Source organism: Pristiophorus japonicus, chromosome 19, assembly GCF_044704955.1.
Source record: "Pristiophorus japonicus isolate sPriJap1 chromosome 19, sPriJap1.hap1, whole genome shotgun sequence".
Classification (NCBI taxonomy): Eukaryota; Metazoa; Chordata; class Chondrichthyes; family Pristiophoridae; genus Pristiophorus; species Pristiophorus japonicus.
The window spans coordinates 37149897-37176539 of record NC_091995.1 but is presented as its reverse complement, the minus strand read 5'-3'; the positions used below and the strand labels follow the sequence as shown (position 1 = coordinate 37176539).

At 44.5% G+C, this 26643-nt stretch overlaps 1 protein-coding gene across 1 annotated transcript in view; it reads right to left on the bottom strand.

Annotated features, from left to right (window-relative positions):
* The window catches only part of LOC139230174 (complement C4-like), a 231338-nt gene that overhangs the window by 49244 nt on the left and 155451 nt on the right, over positions 1 to 26643 (bottom strand). Inside the window, exons 22-28 of the mRNA XM_070862016.1 lie at positions 26019 to 26070; positions 25737 to 25820; positions 22644 to 22847; positions 17376 to 17451; positions 15406 to 15562; positions 15043 to 15153; positions 923 to 1091 (exon numbers count right to left, since the gene is read on the bottom strand). Coding sequence (XP_070718117.1) covers positions 923 to 1091; positions 15043 to 15153; positions 15406 to 15562; positions 17376 to 17451; positions 22644 to 22847; positions 25737 to 25820; positions 26019 to 26070 — 853 coding nt within the window. The remainder of the gene's footprint in view (positions 1 to 922; positions 1092 to 15042; positions 15154 to 15405; positions 15563 to 17375; positions 17452 to 22643; positions 22848 to 25736; positions 25821 to 26018; positions 26071 to 26643) is intronic.

The window sequence follows — 26643 nt, the reverse complement described above, 5'->3', positions numbered from 1 at the left end:
TATTCAATGTGTTGTGTAGCAAGACCACGACTCAGTTCCTTCGACATCAATAAATACTGCAATCATTACAGAGCCTGATACACATCCTCAATTATGGTTAGATGCGGGTGGAGTTGTGCCTCTGACCAGGACTCCATATATATCCCCTGAACAATGTTGAGTGTTGTTTCAGGATTCGGGTACAAGAGCAACATACTTCAATGGTTGAACCTAAATGATAGTGGACTGGGTAGAAAATAGTTATCAGTGAGACAACTTAACCCATTTAGGGAACTGTTATATATGTGGACTTGTATTTACTCTGTACAGTCACCAGAGGGCTCTTCCCCTAGAGTCCCAAGGGATCCCATCATCCCTTGGGAGCACAGGTATTTAAGGAGGCTTCACAGGTTGGAGAGGCACTCTGGAGACCTACAATAAAAGACTACGGTCACATTTTACTTTGAGCTCACAGTGTTCAGTCTGACTCTTTCTCCATACACAACAGGAACAATGCAACAGAATTACTCAATCGGGATAGAAATACAACAGGCATACATTCAGACTAGTAGAAGACAAGTTCAGAGCTGGGACAGGGATGATTTCTGTCGAAAAAGAGCTGTGAAGTTGATTTCAGAATGGGTGCTGGATTTGAAAGACCCGGAGTGCTTTAAAAAACAGTTGGATGTTGTGACAGAAGGCTGTGAGAGGGCACTGGGTGAATGTATTAAGGAGGACCGAGTGCACACATTTATATATATGATTATTTGATGTGATAGCATCATGTTAACAACATTATGTATAATACGGATTCTCAAACGACTAAATGACAACATCTAATGCTACTGAAACATAACTTATAAAACTAAATGCTTTAATCCAAGAGCACCTTACTCAATATTTTCTGTTAACTCTGCGACTAAAGGAGAGATTAAAAGGTTACCTTTATCATAAATTTCGATTCTTCTCAGTTTTTCACCTGCCTCAAGCGCTATCGAACTTTCAGGATCGAACAAAGCAAGGGCATACGCGGTGATAGCCAAGACATAGGGGCGCTTAATATCGGCAAGTTCGTCAGAAAGAAACTTAACAGCTGTTACAATGCTTTTTCTCTAAAAAGAACAAACAAAAGGTTGAGGTAGAAAAATAAAAGTGGTTAGCCCTGTAGGAGCGAGTGTGACGGAGGGCTTTTGATTTGGCCCCATCCCACTTTCTTAGGTTTGCGATCCCCTCCACCTAGCGGCATGCTGATCGCCGCTAATCCCAATTTGAGTTACTTGCCCCTTGAAAGATCTTGGAACATACAGTCCAAGGTTCTTCTGTTCCTCCACATCTCTCAGAACCTCCCATTTATTGTGTATTCCCCGTGCCTTCTTGCACCTCCCCAAATGTATTACCTCTGGATTGAATTCCATTTTCCACTTCGCTGCCCAACTGACCAGTCCATCGATATGTTCCTGCAGTCTTTCCTCCTCACTGTCAACCACACGGCCAATTTTTGTATCATCTGCAAACTTCTTTATCATGCCTCCCACATTTAAGTCTGAATCATTGATTATATACTACAAAAAGCAAGGGACCCAGCACTGAGCCCTGTGGAACCCCACAGCCTTCCAGTTGCAAAAACACCCGTCAACCGTGGCTGGAGAGTTGGTGTAGGAGGGAGGGCTTTAAATTCCTGAGGGATTGGGACCGCTTCTAGGGGAGATGGGACCTATACAAATTGGACGGGTTGAACCTCAACAGTGCCGGGACCAATATCCTCGCGAGGAGTTTTGCTAGTGCTGTTGGGGAGAGTTTAAACTAGCTTGGCAGGGGGATAGGAACCTGAGAGCAAATTCAATAGGGAAGGAAGCAAAGCTGAAATTGGACAGCAATAATTTAGAAAGTGAATCTGTAAGACAGAGGAAACAAGGGTTAGTCAGTAGTAATCAAGGAGGTCTTCCTGTGCTAAATGGGATATACTTTAATGCAAGGAATATAGCGAATAAGGCGGTTGAGCTAAGAACACAGGTAGACAGTTGGGAGTATTATATTATAGCTATTACAGAGACATGGCTGAAGCAGGGGCAGGTCTGGCAGCTCAATATTCCTGGTTCCAGGATTTTTGGACAAGCTAGAGAGGGGGGTAAAAAGGCGAGGGGGGATACGGTATTGATTAACGAAACTATTACAGCGGGGAGGAGAAATGATATAAGAACATAAGAAGAGGAGCAGGAGTAGGCCATATGGCCCCTCGAGCCTGCTCCGCCATTCAATACGATCATGGCTGATCCGATCATGGATTCAGGTCCACTTCCCCGCCTGCTCCCCATAACTCGTTATTCCCTTATCGTTTAAGAAACTGTCTATTTCTGTCTTAAATTTATTCAATGTCCCAGCTGCCACAGCTCTTGAGGCAGCAAATCCCACAGATTCACAATCCTCAGAGAGAAGAAATTGCTCCTCATTTCAGTTTTAAATGGGCGGCCCCTTATTCTAAGATCATGCCCTCTAGTTCTTGTCTCCCCCATCAGTGGAAACATCCTCTCTGCATCCACCCTGTCAAGCCCCCTCATAATCTTAAACATTTCGATAAGATCACCTCTCATCCTTCTGAATTCCAATGAGTAGAAGCCCAACCGACTCAACCATTCCTCTTAGGTCAATTCCCTCATCCCCGGAATCAACCGAGTGAATCTTCTCTGAACTGCCTCCAAAGCAAATATATCCTTTTGAAAATATGGAAACCAAAACTGCACGCAGTAATCCAGCTGTAGCCTCACCAATAACCTGTATACCTGGAGCAAGACGTACCTGCTTTTATACTCCATCCCCTTTGCAATAAAGGCCAATATTCCATTGGCCTCCCTGATCACTTGCAGAACCTGCATACTATCCTGCATGTTCAGCCATAAACTCATTGAATGGCGGTGCAGGCTAGAAGGGCCGAATCGCCTACTCCTGCATCTATTTTCTATGTTTCTATGTTTCTATCCTTTTCTGTTTCATCTACAGGTACCCCCAGGTCCCACTGTACCGCAGCACTTTGCAATCTTTCTCCATTTAAATAATAACTTGCTCTTTGATCTTTTTCTGCCAAAGTGCTTGACCTCACACTTTCCAACATTATACTCCATCTGCCAAATTTTTGCCCACTCACTTAGCCTGTCTGTGTCCTTTTGCAGATTTGTTGTGCCCTCCTCACACATTGCTTTTCCTCCCATTTTTGTACCATCAGCAAACTTGGCTACTTTACACTCGCTCCCTTCTTACAAGTCGTTAATATAGATTGTAAATAGTTGGGGTCCCAGCACTGATCCCTGCGGCACCCCACTAGTTACTGATTGCCAACCCGAGAATGAACCATTTATCCCGACTCTGTCTTTTCTGTTCGTTAACCAACCTTTATCCATGCTAATATATTACCCCCAACCCCGTGATCTTTTATCTTGTGCAGTAACCTTTTATGTGACACCTTGTCAAATGCCTTCTGGAAGTTCAAATACACCACATCCTCTGGTTCCCCTTTATCCACCCTGTTCGTTATATCCTCAAAGAATTCCAGCAAATTTGTCAAACATGACTTCCCCTTCATAAATCCATGCTGACTCTGCCTGACCGAATTTTGCTTTTCCAAATGTCCTGCTACTGCTTCTTTAATAATGGACTGCAACATTTTCCCAACCACAGATGTTAGGCCAACTGGTCTACCTGCCTCCTTTTTTAAATTAGGGGCGTTACATTTGCAATTTTCCAATCTGCTGGGACCTCCCCAGAATCCAGGGAATTTTGGGAAATTGCAACCAATGCATCTACAATCCCTGCCGCTACCTCTCTTAAGACCCTAGGATATGTTAGAGGGATCATGAAAAGAGGCTATATGGATTGAATTGAAAAATAAAAAAGGGGCGATCACATTGCTGGGCGTGTATTATAGACCCCCAAACAGTGGGAGCGCGAGAGTGGAGCAAATATTTAGGCAAATTGATGTGGTCCAAAAATCATAGAGCAATATTAGTCAAGGATTTTAACTGTCCTAATATTGATAGGAACAAATATAGTGTGAAGGGTATAGAATGTGCGACATTCTTAAAATGCATTCAAGAGAACTTTGTAAATCAGTATGTAGCAAGCCCAACATGAGACGGGATGATTTTGGATTTAGTTTTGGGGAATGAAGCTGGGCAGGTTGAAGGGGTATTAGTGGAAGAGCACTTGGGTGCCAGTGATCATAATTCAGTCAGATTCAAGTTAGTTATGGATAAGGACAAGGATCGACCAGGAATAAAAGTCCCAAATTGGGGAAAAGCTAACTTTGCTAAGTTGAGGAGTGATTTGGCCACAGTGGACTGGAAACAGCTATTGTGGGTAAATCAATGTCAGAACAGTGGGAGGCATTCAAGGAGGAGATCTGGAAGGCTCAAGCCAAACCTATGCTCTTAAAGAAAAAGGGTAGGCAAAAAGCTGGGAAATCTAGGGACCTACAGTGGAGGATAAAGAAAAAAAGGGAAGCTTATGTCATATACCGATGGCTAAATACTGTACTATCTTTGGAGGAATTTAGAAAGGTAAGAGGTAAATTAAAAAGGATATTAGGAAAACTAAGAGAGAGCATGAAAAACTCTTGGCTAGTAAAATTAAGGAAAACTCAAAGATGTTCTATAAATATATTAAGAGTAAGAGAATAACTCAAGAAAGAGTAGGGCCTATTAGGGATGATAAGGGTAATCTATGTGTGGAGGCGGAAGATGTTGGTATGGTTCTTAATGAATACTTTGCGTCTGTTTTCACAAAGGAAAGGGGCAATGCAGATACTGCTATCAAGGAGTAGTGTCAAATTCTGGATGAAATAAACACAGAGAGAGGAGGTATTAAAGCATATAGCAGCTTTGAAATTAGATAAGTCCCCAGGCCTTGTTGAAATGCAACTCATGCTGTTGAGCGAACTAAAAGTTGAAATAGCAATGGCCTTGACCATCATTTTCCAGTCTTCTTTGGATTCAGGCATGGTGCCGGAGGATTGGAGGAATGCTAATGTAGTACCCTTGTTTATGAAGGGAGAAAGAGACAGGCCGAGTAATTGCAGGCCTGTCAGCCTAACCTCAGTGGTGGGAAAATTATTGCAAAAAACCTCGAAAGACAGGACAAATCTACATTTGGAAAGGAAAGGTTTAATTAGGGACAGTCAGCACGGATTTGTGACGCGAAGATCGTGTTTGACTAGCCTGATTGAATTTTTCGAGGAAGTAATCAGGAGGGTCGATGAGGGTAGTTTGTACGATGTAGTGTATATGGACTTTACATATAAACATAGAAAATAGCTGCAGGAGTAGGCCATTCGGCCCTTCGAGCCTGCACCGCCAATCAATAAGATCATGGCTGATCATTCCCTCAGTACCCCTTTTCGACTTTCTCTCCATACCCCTTGATCCCCTTAGCCATAAGGGCCATATCTAACTCCCTCTTGAATATATCCAATGAACTGGCATCAACAACTCTCTGCGGTCGGGCATTCCATCGGTTAACAACTCTCTGTGTGAAGAAGTTTCTCCTCATCTTAGTCCTAAATGGCCTACCCCTTATCCTAAGACTATGCCACCTGGTTCTGGACTTCCATTCTTCCCGCATCTAACCTGTCCAGTCCCATCACAATCTTGTACGTTTCTATGAGATCCCCTCTCATCCTTCTAAACTCCAGTGAATAAAGGTCCAGTTGATCCAGTCTCTCCTGATATGACAGTCCAGCCATCCCTGGAATCAGTCTTGTGAACCTTCGCTGCAATCCCTCAATAGCAAGAATGTCCTTCCTCAGATTAGGAGACCAAAACTGAACACAATATTCCAGATGAGGCCTCACCAAGGCCCTGCAGAACTGCAGTAAGACCTCCCTGCTTCTATATTCAAATCCCCTTGCTATGAAGGCCAACATACCATTTGCCTTCTTCACCGCCTGCTGTACCTGCATGCCCACTTTCAGTGACTGATGAACCATGACACCCAGGTCTCGTTGCATCTCCACTTTTCCTAATCTGCCACATCCAGATAATATTCTGCCTTCGTGTTTTTGCCCCCAAAATGGACAACCTCACATTTATCCACATTATACTGCATCTGCCATGCATTTGCCCACTTACCTAACCTGTCCAAGTCACCCTGCAGCCTCTTAGCGTCCTCCTCACAGCTCACACCACCACCCAGTTTAGTGTCATCCGCAAACCTGGAGATATTACACTCAATTCCTTCATCTAAATCGTTAATGTATATTGTAAAGATCTGGGGTCCCAGCACTGAGCCCTGCGGCACTCCACTAGTCATTGCCTGCCATTGTATAAAGGACCCGTTTATCTCGACTCTCTGCTTCCTGTCTGCCAACCAGTTCTCTATCCATGTCAGTACATTACCCCCAATACCATGCGCTTTGATTTTGCCCACCAATCTCTTGTGTGGGACCTTGTGTGGGACCTTAGCACAGCTTTTGATAAGGTCACATATGGTAGACTGGTCACGAAGGTTAAAGCCCATGGGATGCAGTGTAAAGTGGCAAGTTGGATGCAAAATTGACTTGGAGGTAGGAAGCAAAGGTTAATGGTTGCTGGATGTTTTTGTGAATGGAAGGATGTTTCCAGTGGGGTTCCACAGGGCTCAGTACTGGGTCCCTTGCTTTGTGTGGTGTATATCGATGATCTAGATTTGAATATAGGGAGTATGATTAAGAAGTTTGCAGATGAAACTAAAATTGGCTGAGTGGTTGATAATGAAGAGGAAAGCCTTGGACTGCAGGTGGATATCAATCAAGTGGTCAGGTGGGCAGAGCAGTGGCAAATAAAATTTAATTCGGTAATTTAAAGCATTTGGAGGCTGGAGTAAATTGTTCGTGGCAATTGCCAGTAGCTTCTAAGTAAGTAGCAGTTTAATTTAAAGGGGAAAAGTTAAATAGTTGGGAATCTTTCAGGTTTAGGCAGAGAAAAACAAGGTAACTCTCCAGTAGGAGGCAATTAGCAGCTAGTTAAAACCAGTTCTGTAAACAACTGACCACTAGTAAGTCACCTGACCAAGATACAGTTTAAAAAGAGGCAACTCGTGCAGAGCACGGAGTGCAGCAGCTTAGAGTGGCATTCGTGAGTTTGGTAAATGGGTGAGTTTTAAGGGCAAGTGGGGGTGGCAGGTGCTGTTTTGTCCTGTTTTTCCTACCAGTGCTGACACTGGAGCAGCTGATAAGGAGTGCGAGAGTAGGAGACGGAGGCCCAGAGACCAGCCCAACCAGCTGCAGACAAAGATAGAGGGGTGCGAAATCGAGAGGTGACATCACAGCCAAGCTGGTAAGTGGTTGGCTGTTCGACTGATAAGTATAACTCTCTTTTAGACTGACTTTTAGATTGGTTTAATTGGCAGCGAACTATTAAGTAGCTGTTTGGTGTTTAAGTAAATTTTAGTAAGCAAATTAATTTAAGGGTTAAGTCATGGCACGAGAGCTCGGACTTGTGTCATGCTCCTCCTGTGCTATGTGGGAAATCAGGGACACTTCCAGTGTCTCTGACTAATATGTGCGCGGGAAGTGTGTCCTGCTGCAGCTCCTGACAGACCGCATGATGGCACTGGAGCTGCGGATTAACTCACACTTGAGCATGTGCGATGCTGAGAGTGTTGTGGATAGCACATTTAGTGAGTTGGTCACACCACAGGTAAGGGTTAGGACAGATAGTGAATGGGTGACCCAGACAAGGCAAGAGCAGGAAGGTAGTGCAGGAGTCCCCTGCGGTCATCTCCTTCCAAAACAGATATACCGTTTTGGATACTGTTGGGGGAGATGACTTACCAGGGGACGGCACCAGCAGCCAGGTTCATGGTACCATGGGTGGCTCTGTTGCACAGAAGGGCAGGAAAAGAGTGGGAGAGCTATAGTGATAGGGGACTCTATTATAAGGGGAAGAGATAGGAGTTTCTACGGCCGCAACTGAGACTCCAGGATGGTGTGTTGCCTCCCTGGTGCAAGGATCAAGGGTGACTCAGAGCGGCTGCAGAGCATTCTGGAGAGAAAGAGTAAACAGCCAGTTGTCATGGTACATGTAGGTACCAACAATATAGGTCCTACAAGCTGAATTTAGGGAGCTAGGAGTTAAATTAAAAAGTAGGACCTCAAAGGTAGTAATCTCTGGATTTCTATCAGTGCCATGTGCTAATCAGAGTAGAGGGAGCAGGAGAGTTAGAATAAATACCTGGCTTGAGCAGTGGTGCAAGAGGGAGGGATTCAAATTCCTGGGACATTGAAACCAGTTCTGTGGGAAGTGGGACATGTACAAAAGGGACGGTTTGCACTTGGGCAGGACTGGAACTGATGTCCTGGGGGTAACATTTGCTAATGCAGTTCGGGAGTGTTTAAACTAATATGGCAGGGGGATGGGAACCTATGCATCGAGACAGGGCGAAGTAATATGGAGTCAGAAACAGATGGTAGAAAGGTAAAAAGCAATAGTGGAAGGCCGAGTAAACAAAGGCAAGAAACAAAAAGGGCCATACTACATCATAATTCTAAAAGGACAAAGGGTGTTAGAAAAACAAGCTTGAAGGCTTTATGTCTCAATGCAAGGAGTATCCGTAAAAAGGTGGATGAATTAACTGTGCAAATAGATGTTAACAGATATGATGTGATTGGGATTACAGAGACGTGGCTCCAGGATGATCAGGGCTGGGAACTCAACATCCAAGGGTATTCAACATTCAGGAAGGATAGAATAAAAGGAACAGGAGGTGGGGTAGTATTGCTGGTTAAAGAGGATATTAATGCAATAGTTAGGAAGGATATTAGGTTGGATGATGTGAAATCTATATGGGTAGAGCTGCAGAACACCAAAGGGAAAAAAACATTAGTGGGAGTTGTGTACAGACCTCCAAACAATAGTAGTGATGTTGGGGAGGGCACCAAACAGGAATTAGGGGTGCATGCAATAAAGGTGCAGCAGTTATTATGGGTGACGTTTACATGCATATAGATTGGACTAACCAAACTGGAGGCAATACAGTGGAGGAGGATTTCCTGGACTGCACAAGGGAAGGTTTTCTAGACCAATATGTCGAGGAACCAACTAGGGGGGAGGCTATCTTAGACTGGATGTTGTGTCATGAGAGAGGATTAATTAGCAATCTCGTTGTGCGAGACCCCTTGGGGAAGAGTGACCATAATATGGTGGAATTCTACATTAGGATGGAGAATGAAACAGTTAATTCAGAGACCATGGTCCAGAACTTAAAGAAGGGTAACTTTGAAGGTATGAGGCGTGAATTGGCTAGGATAGATTGGCGAATGATACTTAAGGAGTTGACAGTGGATGGGCAATGGCGGACATTTAGAGACCGCATGGATGAACTACAACAATTGTACATTCCTGTCTGGTGTAAAAATAAAAAAGGGAAGGTGGCTCAACCGTGGCTATCAAGGGAAATCAGGGATAGTATTAAAGCCAAGGAAGTGGCATACAAGTTGGCCAGGAATAGCAGCGAACCCGGGGGCTGGGAGAAAATTAGAATTTAGCAGAGGAGGACAAAGGGTTTGATTAGGGCAGGGAAAATAGAGTATGAGAGGAAACTTGCAGGGAACACTAAAATAGACTGTAAAAGCTTCTATAGATATGTAAAGAGAAAAAGGTTAGTAAAGACAAACGTAGGTCCCCTGCAGTCAGAATCAGGGGAATTCATAACGGGGAACAAAGAAATGGCAGACCAATTAAACAAGTACTTTGGTTCGGTATTCACTAAGCAGGACACAAACAACCTTCCGGATAAAAAAGGGATCAGAGGGTCTCGTAAGAAGGAGGAACTGAGGGAAATCCTTATTAGTCGGGAAATTGTGTTGGGGAAATTGATGGGATTGAAGGCCGATAAATCCCCAGGGCCTGATGGACTGCATCCCAGAGTACTTCGAAATAGCAGATGCATTGACAGTCATTTTCCAAAATTCCATCGACTCTGGATCAGTTCCTATGGAGTGGAGCGTAGCCAATGTAACCCCACTTTTTAAAAAAGGAGGGAGAGAGAAAACAGGGAATTATAGACCAGTCAGCCTGACATCAGCAGTGGGTAAAGTGATGGAATCAATTATTAAGGATGTCATAGCAGCGCATTTGGAAAGAGCTGACATGATAGGTCCAAGTCAGCATGGATTTGTGAAAGGAAAATCATGCTTGACAAATCTTCTGGAATTTTTTGAGGATGTTTCCAGTAGAGTGGACAAGGGAGAACCAGTTGATGTGGTGTATTTGGACTTTCAGAAGGCTTTCGACAAGGTCCCACACAAGAGATTAATGTCCAAAGTTAAAGCACATGGGATTGGGGGTAGTGTGCTGACGTGGATTGAGAACTGGTTGGCAGACAGGAAGCAAAGAGTAGGAGTAAATGGGTACTTTTCAGAATGGCAGGCAGTGACTAGTGGGCTACCGTAAGGTTCTGGGCTGGGGCCCCAGCTGTTTACATTATACATTAATGATTTAGACAAGGGCATTAAATGTAGTATCTCCAAATTTGCAGATGACACTAAGTTGGGTGGCAGTGTGAAATGCGAGGAGGATGCTATGAGGCTGCAGAGTTACTTGGATCGGTTAGCTGAGTGGGCAAATGCATGGCAGATTAAGTATAATGTGGATAAATGTGAGATTATCCACTTTGGTGGTAAAAACAGAGAGACAGACTATTATCTGAATGGTGACAGATTAGGAAAAGGGGAGGTGTCATGGTGCATCAGTCATTGAAGGTTGGCATGCAGGTACAGCTGGTGGTTAAGAAAACAAATGGCATGTTGGCCCTCATAACTAGGGAATTTCAGTACAGGGGAAGGGAGGTATTACTAGAGTTGTGCAGGGCCTTGGTGAGGCCACACCTGGAGTATTGTGTACAGTTTTGGTCTCATAACTTGAGGAAGGACTTTCTTGCTATTGATGGAGTGCAGCAAAGGTTCACCAGACTGATTCCCGGGACAGCGGGACTGACTTATCAAGAAAGACTGGATCAACTGGGCTTGTATTCACTGGAGTTCAGAAGAATAAGAGGGGATCTCATAGAAACGTTTAAAATTCTGATGGGTTTAGACAGGTTAGATGCAGGAAGAATGTTTCCAAAGTTGGGGAAGTCCAGAACCAGGGGTCACAGTCTAAGGATAAGGGGTAAGCCATTTAGGACTGAGAGGAGGAGAAATTTCTTCACCCAGAGATTGGTGAACCTGTGGAATTCTCTATCACAGAAAGTTGTTGAGGCCAATTCACTAAATATATTCAAAAAGGAGTTAGATGTAGTCCTTACTACTAGTGGGATCAAGGGGTATGGTGAGAAAGCAGGAATGGGGTACTGAAGTTGCATGTTCAGCCATGAACTCATTGAATGGCGGTGCAGGCTCGAAAGGTCGAATGGCCTACTCCTGCACCTATTTTCTATGTTTTTCTATGTCTATGTTTCTATATCTATGAGAAGCGTAAGGTAATGGCTAATATTGAAAGGGTATACACATTAAGCGGTAGGCCACTTAAAAGTGTAGATGAATAAAGGGACCTTGGAGTGCTTGTCCACAGATCTCTGAAAGTAGCAGGCCAGGTGGATAAGGTGATTAAGAATGCATACAGAATGCTTGCCTTTATTGGCCGAGGCATAGAATACAAGAGCCAGGGAGGTTACGCTTAAATTGTATAATACTCTGGTTAGGCCACAGCTGGAGTACTGCGTGCCGTTCTGGTCACTGTAATATCGGAAGGACATGATTGCACGAGAGAGGGTGCAGAGATTTACTAGGATGCTGCCTGGAATGGAGAATGTTAACTATGATGAAAGATTGGATAGGCTAGGTTTGTTCTCATTAGAACAGAGAAGGCTGAGAGGAGACCTCTTTGAGGTGTACAAAATTTTGAGGGGAATAGGTATAGTGGATAGCAAGGACCTATTTCCCTTGGTGGAGGGGTCAATTACGAGGAGGCATAGTTTCAAGGTGGTTGGTGGAAAGTTCAGAGGGGATTTGAGGGGAGGCTTCTTCATCAGAAGGTTGTGGGGGTCTTGAACTTACTGCCTGGAAGGGTGATGGATGCAGAAACCCTCGCCGGATTTAAAAAAAGGTGCTTGGATGGGCACTTGATGTGCCGTAACCTACAGGGTTACAGACCTAGAGCTGGTAAGTGGGATTAGACTGGATGGCCTCTTGTTGGCTGGCGCAGATGCGATGGTAAGTACTGCAGGGAATCCAATATGGCCAGGGTAATCTCCTGGTGTAGTTTTGATCGCCTGGATGGGTCGGAGAAGAATTTTCCCAGATTTTTTTCTCCAATTGGCCTGGGGTTTTAATCTGTTTTTTGCCTCTCCCAGGAGATCACATGGCTCCGGTTGGGGTGGGGTATAGAATGTTTCGGTGCCAGGGGTGTCGCAGTTGTGTGGGGTGGATTGGTTGGGCTGGGTGCTCTTTACCTTTCCGCCATTGTTCATTGTTCATAGGTTTATATGTAACCTTCAGGTCTGCTGACCAGGCTGTGGCTCTTTGTCGGCCGGTGCGGACACGATGGGCCGAAATGACCTCGTTCTGCACGATGGATTTCTTTCTATCTTCAACAATTACCCTTTGGTTCCTGCCACTGAGCCAAATTTAGATCCAATTTGCCACTCTCCCTTGGATCCCATGGGTTTTTTCTTTTTTGATCAGCCTGCCATGTGGGACCTTGTCAAATGCCTTGCTAAACTTAATGTAGACTACATCAAATGCACTGCCCTCATCAACCCTCCTTGTTACGTTCTCAAAAAATGTAATCAAGTTGGTCAGACGCGACCTTCACATGCACATCACCCAGAACTGTTGATTAGTGACAAAGTGTTAGACAAGTCTCACAACTTTGACATGCAAAGACAATGTTAGTGGGAAGTGTGCATGTAATTTGCTAATTTGGAGGATTCTATCCTAGTCCTTCTGTATATTTCATAGGAAGAGGTGAAATAGGTTATGGTTGATGAACATCAGGGGTCGGATTTTCCAGTCCTTTGCGCCTCCAGTTTTCATCCCGGAGTGGTGTGAAAGGTGGCGTTCAGGTCTCTAGCGTCCCGTCGCGATCCTCCGGTCGGGTTTTGTGGCAGCCCCGCCGGGAAGAGCTGCGCTGGGTGTGCAATGCCTCTGGTTCGACACCAACAGTCATTTTCAGTTTTGACCGATCCGTGGGACTGGAAGTGCGCCCGCAATGACTGCCTGGGAAACCAGTGTGGTCCAGCATAGCCGCTGGTGCAGAGGCAGGTAAAATTCTCCAAAGATAAGTGCGTGCGTTTGTTCTTTTAATATTTTTGCCGATTTGTTTTGTGGTGGCGAGCCCAATGTTTTCGGAATGTGTTAGTGTTTTTGAAAGTTTCTCCCCCCACCCCAGCCTCTATCGGAATGCACACGGCCCGGCACTTTAGTTCACGAGTTTCCCATCCATGTGCCACAAAGTGTACAACGCCTCGCTTCGCGCTGCATCCCCTAACGCAAAAACTTCCTGACCAAAGAGCAAACTATTCCCAGTCGATAATTTTCCTGCCCCACCTCCATTCTCGCCCCCAAAACAGAAATGCCTAAAATCCATCCCCAGGCCTCTCAATGACCTTTGCAAAGAGTTCAATCCCACTTGTCATACAGAAAATATAACAAAACTGGGATCTGGCATCATAGCCTGTTTTCACAGAGAATTAGCTCTCTGCAATGTGTGTAACCATTCATGGTTTTATTCATTATGTATAGAAATACAGACGACGGTCTGTATATATATCCGATAGCAACATTATTACTGAAAGGGTGGTAGAGTTCATTTTCTGAGAACAATCAACGGGCAATACATTTCTAAAACCCTGAGATGGCTGACTGGCACTGTTTGAAGATCTGAAGTCCATGATAAGGAAAATCAGACGTGGTTTACAACAGGCAGTAGAGCCACTACTGCCCATTCTGTGACCCAGTCAGAGTCGAATTTTACCTCGTATCTCGGAGGGTGATTTTCACTTTAAGCGATGGTGTGAAACTGGTGATGGTGAGTCTGCTGTCTGCAGGGCTTGAACCCAGTGTAAGGCCCAGGAAAGTGAACCCTGTGATTAACCTTTTTAAACATTCTTTATAAAATACGTAAAACACGAAAGCTGTGAATGCTGACTTCCTGTAAGATGTAAGAATTTTAATCTGTAGCGAAACCCCAACACAATAGGACTGTAAGAAACCTTTTGTGGAAATGTAAAACCACACAAACTGTAATCTGTGGAGAAGCCTAAACACAACGGACATGAAACTGAACCTTTCGTGGACATGTAAACACTGATACTGACCAAACCTTTGTAGAAATGTAATCACCGACACTAAACACAGTGAGGTTCATGATAGCGCTAGACTTGACAATAGGCCAGTTTGTGAAATGCTAAATACGTGCTCTCAAAGAAGATAGACCATCAATGGATCGAAGGAAGGACTTCGATGAGTGACAGGTAGCCATGGAAACAACACCTGAGAAAAGGCAGGGATAGAAACACACAGATGACGCGGCAGTTCGTCAGAGAAAGGTGACATAGTCGGTCATCAGAAGTTGTGCTCCACGAACCTATCAGACCACCGGCTCGATCGTGAGTGCGCAGGGAAACTGAGGCAGAGACTTAGCAAAGAAGAGTGGGAACATGACTGCCATCAAGGAAGGGTGACCCAGTGAGTCATCAGAAGACGCGCATCACGACACGTTATCGGACCACTGGGAAGATCGTGAGCACGCAGGGAACTGAAGAACTGGCAACTATAACCTAGCTTAGCAGCTCAAGGGACAGACTGATAGATGTAATGTTGATAACACTTTGATCAGACTCAGTAAAGACTGCCACGCACAGTGCAAACTATACTTATTGGTGTCTTGAAATTACTTTCTTGTGTCGAACTCTGAGATGTAGCCGGTAGTGTTCACTAATTGTTCTTGCCCGCTACAAATTAATCCGGGACGAAAGCATCGTCCAACTAGTGCGTTTCATATCTCTCCTGGTTTTTATTTTCATTCATTTCATTGTCACCTCTGTGACAAACATACAAATATAACACTTGGATAACTACATCTGGTTGTGACCTACCACTTGTTGCTCTTGCTCAGAACCTAGCTCAAAGGAAGGCAGCGAATGGATCAGTGCGATGGTCACAAAGGCCGTCATCGAAATTTGGGTTTCTCGTCCACCAATTCCGCCCTGAAATAAATAAATCACAAGTCCAACAGATGTAATGTAGCTTCGGCGACAAATCGCCCTCACCTTCATCTGACAAATTCTGCGTTACCAGTGCGTTATTGTTGACATCTCTTTACTGAAGGGATCGGCTGCAACGCTGGCTTCACACCCCACCTGATTTTACTCTCTGCTGAAGTCAGTCGATTTTAAAAACAAGGCCAGAAATGCCGATAAAGAAGACGGAAGGTGAATTAACGCAAACGTTTACATAACCTGCATTTCTCGGTGTATCACTGGCGCAGGATCGTGAAAATATCCAACACCCTTCTGACCGTTCACCAAATACAAGACAGATTGTTGAATGTGCTTGTCATCAACTGCAACTTGACTCCGAACCAGTGAGAGTACCTTAACCACAAACGCGGTTAACCTGAAATGTGAAGCAATAATTGCTTTGTTAAAATAAATCGGCAATGAGTGTGCACTCTGCTTTCTTCAATTATTGTTATCTACAATTAAACCCAAACCCACAATTTTACATATTCACCTCGACAAACTTGCTGAATGCAAAATAAAAACAGCACGCAGTGGAATTATATTTTGTAGAAAATTATTTTAATGCAATTAACCCATGGACAAATTCACGGGCAAAATTGCGTAGCGTACTGTTTGGGGGTGGTAACAGCCACAGGGTCACCGCCGCCGAAAGCAAATGGAGCACAAAATATCGCACTCCACTGGCTCGGAAAGGGGTCAGTGAGGGGCGCAGCACTGCATGCTGGGACGCGTAGGAGGAGGGCCAAGTTGCCAATTCTGTACGGGAGAGCCGGGTCTCTACCTGGACCACCAGGGAGTAGGGTGCACAAAAGCGGGGTGCTGGGCTACAAGATTGTGGCATGGACCCTGCGATTCAACATGAAGAAGGCCGTGACCGGTAAGTCGGCCATTTTATTTTTCAAGTTGCCCCCTGAAACAGTCGCTGGCATCAACCGGTGCAGCTTTGGGGGTCACTACCGCCTTTCTGCTCCGAGGCGAAAAAGCAATAACTGGTAGCGCCCTGCTCTGCTGCATCGGTGATGACATTTTCATCGCCGGTGCAGCAGAGCGGGGTGCTACCAGTTAGCGCAGCCGCTAAACTCACGCGGAATTTCGCGGGAGTCATTACCGCCGTCTGGGCGAGAGGTTGTTTAGGCCACGTTCGCGCCACCCGTTCGCTAACAGGAGACGCAAACGCCCCGAATTTCTTGCCCAAAGTTCCCTGTAATAGAATAGAATTGAAGAACAAAGCTAATTTAGTCAGAACGTACACAATCTGTATAAACCAGTGATAATTGGGGGGAAAATTCCTTGTGACAAACGCCTCCAACCCGAAAAACATCTACGAAAATACCTGGGGGTCCCGGAGGAACGTAGCATTCTAGTCGGAGGCCTTCAGTCCGTGTGCGGCATACGGGGACCTTTCCTCAAGATACAACGTATCCTGGGATCACGTGGGACTGGACCACCAATCACTATCTAATATTCTCATTGATAATAATGGCAGCTCGGTTTGTACGAGCTCCCATTGCTAGCAATGAAAATAGCCCAATCCAACAAGATACACAACACAATAAGTAAAAAATACACCTCACATATTTAAAATTAATTGAAATTGAAAGTAATTAAATGTTTCAAAAAAATATATATTTTTGGAATTTACAAAACAAAAGTGTTTTAATAGGGTTAACATCGGGTTAATGGACGGTTGTTAATATAAAAATGAATGATTAAATTTGATTTTTCTATGTTTTAAAAGAGTTCTTCGAGTAAAAGTAAGCTATAAGCCTGCTTTTCACCAGGCGCAAGAGTTTGAAGGACGTTCGCTGGGCAAGAGTTGGGGAAATAGCCCAATCTCTCCCGCGTGGATGTCCTTCCTGCGGTGATGCTTTGGATTGTAAAAGCCGGTTTATGGCGCATGTGCATCGCTCCCCGAGAACCGGTTTTTGCGAGGCCTCGCCGAGTCCATGAGCACTTCATATGGCTCCGACAAGGCCACAATTTTCATCCCAATACGATTCCATCCCCAGTTCCTGAGGTAGAAATGTTGTCTTGGGTGGTTGCACAAAATTGGTGCTCGTATATCTGCGCTTGATACTCAGTGCTATTGAAGTAAGCGGAATTGAAGATTGGACGGGAAGTATAACTGGTGGCAGATACAATCACACTCATTTTGGCAAAATGAATGAAAAACAGGTCAAACTCACCATGTGCTGCTGGGGCGATGGAGCCATGCACCGTATGAACCATCATTCTTTTTAAATTCCAGTATCCTTGTGTACCCTGCAAATAAATCACCAGCTTTGATCGATCTGCTACGCAAACAATGACATTAACATTTTCAATATTATTTGACTATTTCGTACAGTCATTTACAGCTTACATTTATGAAACCTATGTGTTAACGTGAGAGTTTATCGTTTATTTTGTTTGCTTTTTATTCATAAACGGGATGCGTGTGTTGTTGCCAAGGCTGCCATTAATTGCCCATCCATCATTGCCCTTGAGAAGGTGGTGGTGAGCCGCCACCTTGAACTGTAGCAGTCCATGTGGTGAAGGCACTCCCACAGTTAGGGAGGGAGTTCCGGGTTTTTGACACCATGACGATGAAGGAATGGCTGGTATATTTTCAAGTCAGGAAATGTGACTTGGAGGGGAGCATGGAGGTGATAGTGTTCCCATGCACCTGCTGCCCTTGTCCTTCGAGATTGTAACGGTTGCTGGCTTGGGAGGTGCTGCCGAAGAAGCCTTGGCGAGTTGCTGCAGTGCATCTTGTAGATGGTACACACTCCAGCCACGGTGCGCCGCTAATGGAGGGAGTGAATGTTTAATGTGGTGGATGGGGTGCCGATCAAGCGGGCTGCTCTGTCCTGGATGGTGTCGAGCTTCTTGAGTGTTGTCGGAGCTGCATTCATCCAGGCAAGTGGGGAGTGTTCCATCACACTCCTCACTTGTGCAATTTGTTTGTTTTGATTATAAAATATTGACATTCATTCAACACCTGCAAAAATAAAATCCTTGAACTCCCCTTGTTTCTGGTCGGAATGTAGGAACATAGGAACAGGAGAAGGCCATTTAGCCATTCAATTAGATCATGAAGTAATCCATGCCCATATTCAGCAAGACCTGGACAACATTCAGGCTTGGGTTGACAAGTGACAGAGACATAGAAAATAGGTGCAGGAGTAGGTCATTCAGCACTTCGAGCCTGCACCGCCATTCAATGAGTTCATGGCTGAACATGCAACTTCAGTACCCCATTCCTGCTTTCTCGCCATACCCCTTGATCCCCCTAGTAGTAAGGACTACATCTAACTCCAGATGTGGCAGGTAACATTCATACCACATAAGTGACAGGCAATGACTATAACCAACAAGCAAGAGACTAACCACTGCCCCTTGACATTTAATGGCATTACCATCACCGAATCCCCCACCATCAACATCCTGGGGCTCACCATTTACCAGATACTGAATGGGACCAGCCACATAAATATTGTGACAAGAGTGGGTCAGAGGCTGGGTATTCTGCGGCGAGTGTCTCACCTCCTGACTCCCCAAAGCCTTTCCACCATCTAGAAGGCACAAGTCAGGAGTGTGATGGAATAACCTCCACTTGCCTGGATGAGTGCAGCTTGAACAGTGCATGGCAGATGCAGTATAATGTGGACAAATGTGAGGTTATCCACTTTGGGGGCAAAAATACTAAGGCAGAATATTATCTGAATGGCGGCAGATTAGGAAATAGGGAGGTGCAACGAGACCTGGGTGTCATGGTACATCAGTCATTGAAAGTTGGTATGCAGGTACAGCAGGTGGTAAAGAAAGCAAATGGTATGTTGGCCTTCATAACTAGGGGTTTTGAGTATAGGAGCAGGGAGGTCTTATTGCAGTTGTACAGAGCCTTAGTGAGGCCTCACCTTTAATATTGTGTTCAGTTTTGGTCTCCTAATCTGAGGAAGGACATTCTTGCTATTGAGGGAGTGCAGCGAAGGTTCACCAGACTGATTCCCGGGATGGCTGGACTGATATATGAGGAGAGACTGGATCGACTGGGCCTTTATTCATGGAGTTTAGAAGGATGAGAGGGGATCTCATAGAAACATATAAAATTCTGATGGGACTGGACAGGTTAGATGTAGGAAGAATGTTCCCGATGTTGGGAAAGTCCAGAACCAGGGGACACAATCTAAGGATAAGGGCAAAGCCGTTTAGGACCGAGATGAGGAGAAATTTCTTCACTCAGAGAATTGTTGACCTGTGGAATTCCCTACCGCAGAGAGTCGTTGATGCCGGTTCATTGGATATATTCAAGAGGGAGTTAGATATGGCCCTTACGGCTAAAGGGATCAAGGGGTAGGGAGAGAAATTAGGAAAGGGGTACTGAGGTGAATGATCAGCCTTGATCTTATTGAATGGTGGTGCAGGCTCGAAGGGCCGAATGGCCTACTCCTGCACCTATTTTCTATGTTTCTATGTAAGAAGCTCGACACCATCCAGGACAAAGCAGCCCTCTTGATTGGAACCCCATCCACCACCTTCAACATCCGCTCCATCCACCACCGGTGTACCGTGGCTGCAATTTTCACCATCTGCAAAATGGACTCTAGCATGTCACCAAGGCTTCTTAGCCAGCACCTCGCAAACTCGCGACATCCAGCACCTAGAAAGACAAGGGCAACAGGTGCATGGGAACGCCACCATCTGCATGTAGAAAAGATGTTACCACTTCTGGGGAGTCCAAAACTACGGGCATAAATATAAGATAGTCACTAATAAATCCAATAAGGAATCCAGGAGAAATCTCTTCAACCAGAGAGTGGTTAGAATGTAGAGCTTGCTAGCATCTAGATCAGGCCCTAAAATCTGGCGCCAAACTTATGGTCTACAGGGTTGTAGTGATCTCTGCCCTCCTGTATGGTTTGGAGGCATGGACCACATACAGTAGACACCTCAAATCGCTGTAGAAATAACACCAGCGATGCCTCCGCAAGATCCTGCAAATCCACTGGGAGGACGCACCAACGTCATTGTTGTCCATCAGGCCAACATCCACAGCATCGAAGCACTGACCACAGTCGACCAGCTCCGCTGGGTGGGCCACATTGTTCGCATGCCCGACCCGACACTCCCAAAGCAAGCACTCTACTCGGAACTCCTACACGGCAAGCGAGCCCCAGGTGGGCAGAGGAAACGTTTCAAAGACACCTTCAAAGCCTCCTGATAAAGTGTAGCATCTCCATTCACACCTGGGAGTCCCTGGCCAAAGACTGCCCTAAGTGGAGGAAGAGCATCCGGGAAGGCGCTGAGCAACTCAAGTCTTGTCGCCGAGAACATGCAGAAACCAAGCGCAGGCAGCGGAAGGAGTGTGCGGCAAACCAGACTCCCCACCCACCCTTTCCTCCAACCACTGACTGTCCCACCTGTGACAGAGACTGTAATTCTCTTATTGGAATGTTCAGTCACCTGAGAACGCACTTTTGGAGTGGAAGCAAGTCTTCCTCGATTTCGAGGGACTGCCTATGATGTTGATAAGAGTAGTTAAGGTGAATAGCAGAGTGCTTTTAAGGGGAAGCTAGATATCTACACGAGGGAGAAAGGTTTAGAAAACAAAGAGTCGGGATAAATGGTTCATTCTCGGGTTGGCAATTAGTAACTACTGGGGTGCCGCAGGGATCAGTGCTGGGACGCCAACTATATACAATCCATATTAACGACTTGGAAGAAGGGACTGAGTGTAACGTAGCCAAGTTTGCTGATGACACAAAGATGGGAGGAAAAGCAATGTGTGATGTGGACACAAAAAATTTGCAAAAGGACATAGACAGGCTAAGTAGGTGGGCAATAATTTGGCAGATGGAGTATAATGTTGGAAAGTGTGAGGTCATGCACTTTGGCAGAAAAAAATCAAAGAGCAAGTTATTATTTAAATGGAGAAAAATTGCAAAGTGCTGCAGTACAGCGGGACCTGGGGTCCTGGTGCATGAAATACAGGTACAGCAAAGGATCAGAAAGGCCAATGGAATCTTGGGCCTTTATTGAAAAGGGGATGGAGTATAAAAGCAGGGAAGTCTTCCGACAGGGTATTGGTGAGGCCACACCTGGAATACTGCATGCAGTTTTGGTTTCCATATTTATGAAAGGATATACTTGTTTTAGAGGTAGTTCAGAGAAGGTTCACTAGGTTGATTCCAGAGACGAGGGGGTTGAATTATGAGGAAAGGTTGAGCAGATTAGGCCTCTACTCATTGGAATTCAGAAGAATGAGAGGTGATCTTATCAAAACATATAAGATATGAGGAGGTTTGACAAGGTGGATACAGAGAGGATGTTTCCACTGATAGAGGAGACCAGAACTAGGGAGCATAATCTTAGAATAAGGGGCCATCTATTTAAAACTGAGATGAGGAGAAATGTCTTCGCTCACAGGGTTGTAGATCTGTGGAATTCGCTGCCTCAGAGAGCTGTGGAAGCTGGGTCATTGAATAAATTTAAGATAGAGATAGACAGTTTCTTAACCGATGAGGGAATAAGGGGTAATGGGAAGCAGGCAGGGAAGTGGACCTGAGTCCATGATCGGATCAGCCATGATCGTATTAAATGGCGGAGCAGGCTCGAGGGGACGTATGGCCTACTCTTGCTCCTGTTTCTTATATTCTTATGTTAGAGGGATATGATCAGGTGAGGTGAAGTAAATTATATGTAATTCTATGTAATTCTAAGTTGCACACCATCCTGACTGGGAAATATATCGATTGTTCCTTCATCGTGGCTGGGTCAAAATCCTGGAACTCCCTCCCTAAGAGCACTGTGGGAGAACCTTCACCACACGGACTGCAGTGGTTGAAGAATGCGGTCATCACCACCTTCTCAAGGGCAATTAGGGAAGGGCAATAAATGCTGGCCTTGCCAGCGACGCCCACATCCCAGAACGAATTTTTAAAAATGACTGATCTGTATCTTAACTCCAACTATCCACCTAGGTTCCGTATCCCTTAACACCCTCGCCCAAGGAAAATGTATACATCTCAATCTTCATGATTTCAATTGATCGAGCCTCAATTCGTTTTTGGGGAAATGAGTTCCAGATTTCCATTACCCTTTGTTTGAAGAAGGGTGCCCATTCTAATTACAATATAAGGGTGCCCATTCCAATTAAAATATATGGCTGCACATTCTAATTAAAATATAAGTGATCCCCTTCCAATTAAAATGTAAGGGTTGCCCATTCTAATTACAATATAAGAGTGCCAAATTTAATTAAAATATAATGGTGCCAATTCTAATTAAAATATAAGGATGCCCATTGTAATTAAAATATAAGTGATCCCCTTCCAATTAAATTGTAAGGGTGCCCATTCTAATTAAAGTATAATGGTGCCAATTCTAATTAATATATAAGGGTGGCAATTCTAATTAAATCTCAAAAAGGTTTCATAACATCTTGAATGGAATTATTAATATGCAAACTCCACCTGCTTCAATATTTTGGAGAGCTTCATCCTTCCGTTCAGCTTTCAGATTAATCCATTGCTCACTTTTGTCCAGATATTTAACCGCAAACACGGTTGGTGCCATGTAGATTGACGTTTGTTCAGCGCACCCTCTCGGCATTCTAATGAGCTTGTCAATCCCTTCTGGTGTCAGACAGTTTTCTACTGTTTCTCCCAGCACTTCACCTAAAATTAAAAAATAATCCACCGATCGTCAAATAATGGAATCTGAATTAAATCTTTTTACACCGTTAAAATGTAAGACCTACACACGAGTACCAGGAATCGTTCAAAGAATGAAATTGGGGCAAATGTTTGAAAATGGTCACAATTGTAGATTTGAACATCTTGCAAGTGCAACATAGAAATTTTACATAGGCCTGGATAAAAGACGGGCAGATTTGTATTTCCCGACCATTAAACCACAGGATCGATATTCAGTTGTATTGAAGTCAGTGAGACTGAATATTGTAAGAATGCACCATTTTCTGCTGTACAAATTTGCTGTAACTCTGCTATAACTTGACCAAACTTAAAAGGTAACCAATTTTATATACCAGCATGCCTTGGGAAGCCAGGCGGCGAGCTGCTGTGAAAACTGTTAATTGAAAGAAACTGCTGAACTTTTCAAGCTGCCTTTCTCACAGATAAAGGAGTAACCGACCTTAAACAGGAGCAGATGCTTGACATATCGTGAGGAATTGACAAGACCGTGGGGCCAAAATTCAGGGTCCGGATAAGGCCCATTACCATAATTTTGCAGCGGCCATGCGGCGGAATTGAGTGGCCGCTGTGTTACAGTCCATTGGCTGCCATGATCCAAATCCACCTCGGGGATTTTCCGGCCGGTCTCCACTTCCACCCCACTACTGCCGACCGTCCCAAGCGCATCATTAAAGCATGCGCCGCTGATCTTCTGCACCTCCATCCGACTCAACATGAAATTTACTTCAGAAAATCGTTGTACCGCTGTGCGATGCTCCAACAGCGTTTATCTTGTGGTTTCCTGTGTGTGAGCCATGGCAGTACGGCGGCCCGCAGGAAGGCCAAAAATTAATTTCAGGGCCATTCATCTAGCCGTCAATGAACCAACCACTGGTGGTATTAATATGTATGTGGCGTTTGCTGATTACCACTTGATCTTAGAGTAAGGGAATATTACCGTATGCTGATGTACAATCAGGGTTTTATACACTACAGTCCTCCGTGAACTCACTTGCAGTGTCTTGCTGATTTTAAGTAAAAGAAGTTTGTTTTACAATTGGGTTTTGTGTTGTCTGTTCTACGGGTCCGAACTGTGGAAACTGTTAGATGGGGCGAGGTGCGATTTCCGCACATTCTACAGTTAGGCGGGGCGAAGGCTGATAACCCCACATCTTACAATGTGGGGTGGGTGGGGGGGCACATAACAGGCAATCAATGTAATACCGCCTGTTTTGCATCTCTGCCTGTATCTGATTTCAAACCCGCTGTTGCTTATTTCCGAAAAAGCTGGAACTGACGAACATCAAATCAGTCCCGAACTGTTTGCTTTTATCAGAGAAATGATACAATCACAAATATATTTCTCTGTGGCAGCAATTTCAGAGAAAACACTCATGTCCCCCTCTTGCATTACAATAGGCTTTTGACGGATATCCATCGAAATAGGAGCAGGTTTTGTATATCGGCGGGGTTGGAGCACATTTCCAGTGCGGCAAAACTTCCCGCCACACAGACATACCAGTGTGGGCTCCCCTCCAGTCACAGAATCATAGACACATACAGCACACATGTAGGACATTCGGCCCATCCTGACTGTGCTGGTTCTCCGAAAGAGCTACAAAGTAGTGCCACTCCCCGCTCTTTCCCCACAGCACTGAAAATAAGTATATATTTCCTTAAATACGGAGACCAAAACTGTACGCAGTACTCCAGATGTGGCCTCACCAATACCATGTACAGGTGTAGCAGGACTTCCCTGCTTTTATACTCTATCCCCCTTGCTATAAAGGCCAACATTCCATTTGCCTTCCTGATTATTTGCTGTACCTGCATACTAACTTTGTGTGATTCATGCAGAAGGACCCACGATGAACTTGTGTCTTTATTTGACAAAGGGATTCGGAGTACAAATACACAAATCACTAAAAGTTGGGACACATTAAAAAGCAAACCAAGTACTTTGGTTTGTTTCTAGAGGATTGGAATTGAAAAGCAGGGAAGTTACGCTAAACCTGTATCAAACCTTGATTAGACCACACTTAGAGTACTGTGTACAGTTCTGGTCATCATATTATAAAAAGGAGATAGAGGCACTGGAGAGGGTGCAGAGAAGATTTACAAGGATGAAACCAGAAATGTGAGGGTATACACATCAGGAAATGATGAAGTGGCTGGGACACTTTTCTCTTGGTACAAGGAACATGAGGGTTAAAATTATGAAAGGCTTTGATAGAATAGATACAGAGAGAGTGTTTCTACTTGTGGGAAAGAACATAACTAGAGGCCATCAATATAAGATAGTCACTAAGAAATTCGATAGGGAATTTAGAAGAAACTTCTTCACCTAGAGAGAGGTGAGAATGTGGAACTCGCTACCACAGGGAGTGGTTGAGGTGAATAGTATCGATGCATTTAAGGGGAGGCTAGACAAGCATATGAGGGAGAAGGGAATAGAGGGTTATGCTGATAGATTTAGATGAGGAAAGACGGGAGAAGGCTCGAGTGGAGCATAAATGCCATTATGGACTGGTTGGGCCGAATGGCCTGTTTCTCTGCTGTACGTCCTGTATAATCCTATGTAATCCTATGACTCCAGAGGGAGCTCCTGGGGCTCAATCTATCGACAAATAGGAGTAAAAAAGAAAAACCTGCAATCATCAATTTTTTAGCCAACAACTGATGATCAGATATTACTCGCAGCATAAGGTCAAATTATGGTGGTATTTAGATCTTGGAAGCATAACAAAATAAAACTGGGAGCTGAAATTAAAGGAAAACGGGTTAATTGTTCATTGACAATCACAGGCGAACCCCACAAACAATAACTGATCTCACATTTGCTCCAAATATCAACAGAGAATTATTGATTACCTCTTGCACGAATGTAAAGGTAGGGGTCAGTGTCTGGAACCATGTTAGAAGGTATTTCTTCAAAAATCTGATAGGAGCTCTTGACTAAAAAATAAAAACAACCAACTTCATGAAGATGAAAACAATGAATCTTACTGCAACTGATGCATTCTTAATATCGGTTTACCATCAGTCAATTATTTAAACATATAAAATTAACAGCCGAGCATGCCATTAACAGGGAATATACATTTCTGATAGACTGTGATGCAAGTTGCTTTCTAAATACACCCTAAATCTCACCAAGTGGATTAACGGAAATACTTCTTTCTTCTGTCTTCATGACGCCTTCTCCCTATATGAGCAAGTGAAGAGACACACACATAAAAGGTGCAGAAATATTGACGCCACATAACATAACACCAATTGCCCATACTTCACAATAAATAGTTTTGCAGCCTTGGGATAGACAACTCAAAATGGTCGTTCACCCATCATCATCATAGGCAGTCCCTCGAAATCGTTGATAAAATGCAACATCTCCACCGGCACCCGAGAATCCCTGGCCAAAGATCACTAAGTGAAGGAAGAGCATCTCGGAGGGCGCTGAGCTCCTCGCGTCTCGTCGCCGAGAGCATGCTGAAAATAAGCGCAGGCAGCGGAAGGAATGTGCGGCAAACTAGACTCCCCACCCACCCTTTCCACTAACCACTGCCTGTCCCATCTGCGACAGAGGCTGTGATTCCCGTATTGGACTGTACAGTCACCTGAGAAATCACTTTTAGAGTGGAAGCAAGTCTTCCTCGATTTCGATGATGATGATGCGATTGACTTGTGAATTAAAGTCAAGCGAGTGCTGTTGTTTAAGGCCGTGTGATGTCCGGCAGGTTGCTACTGGACTATATTGTGGCTCAAACTTTAATTTATC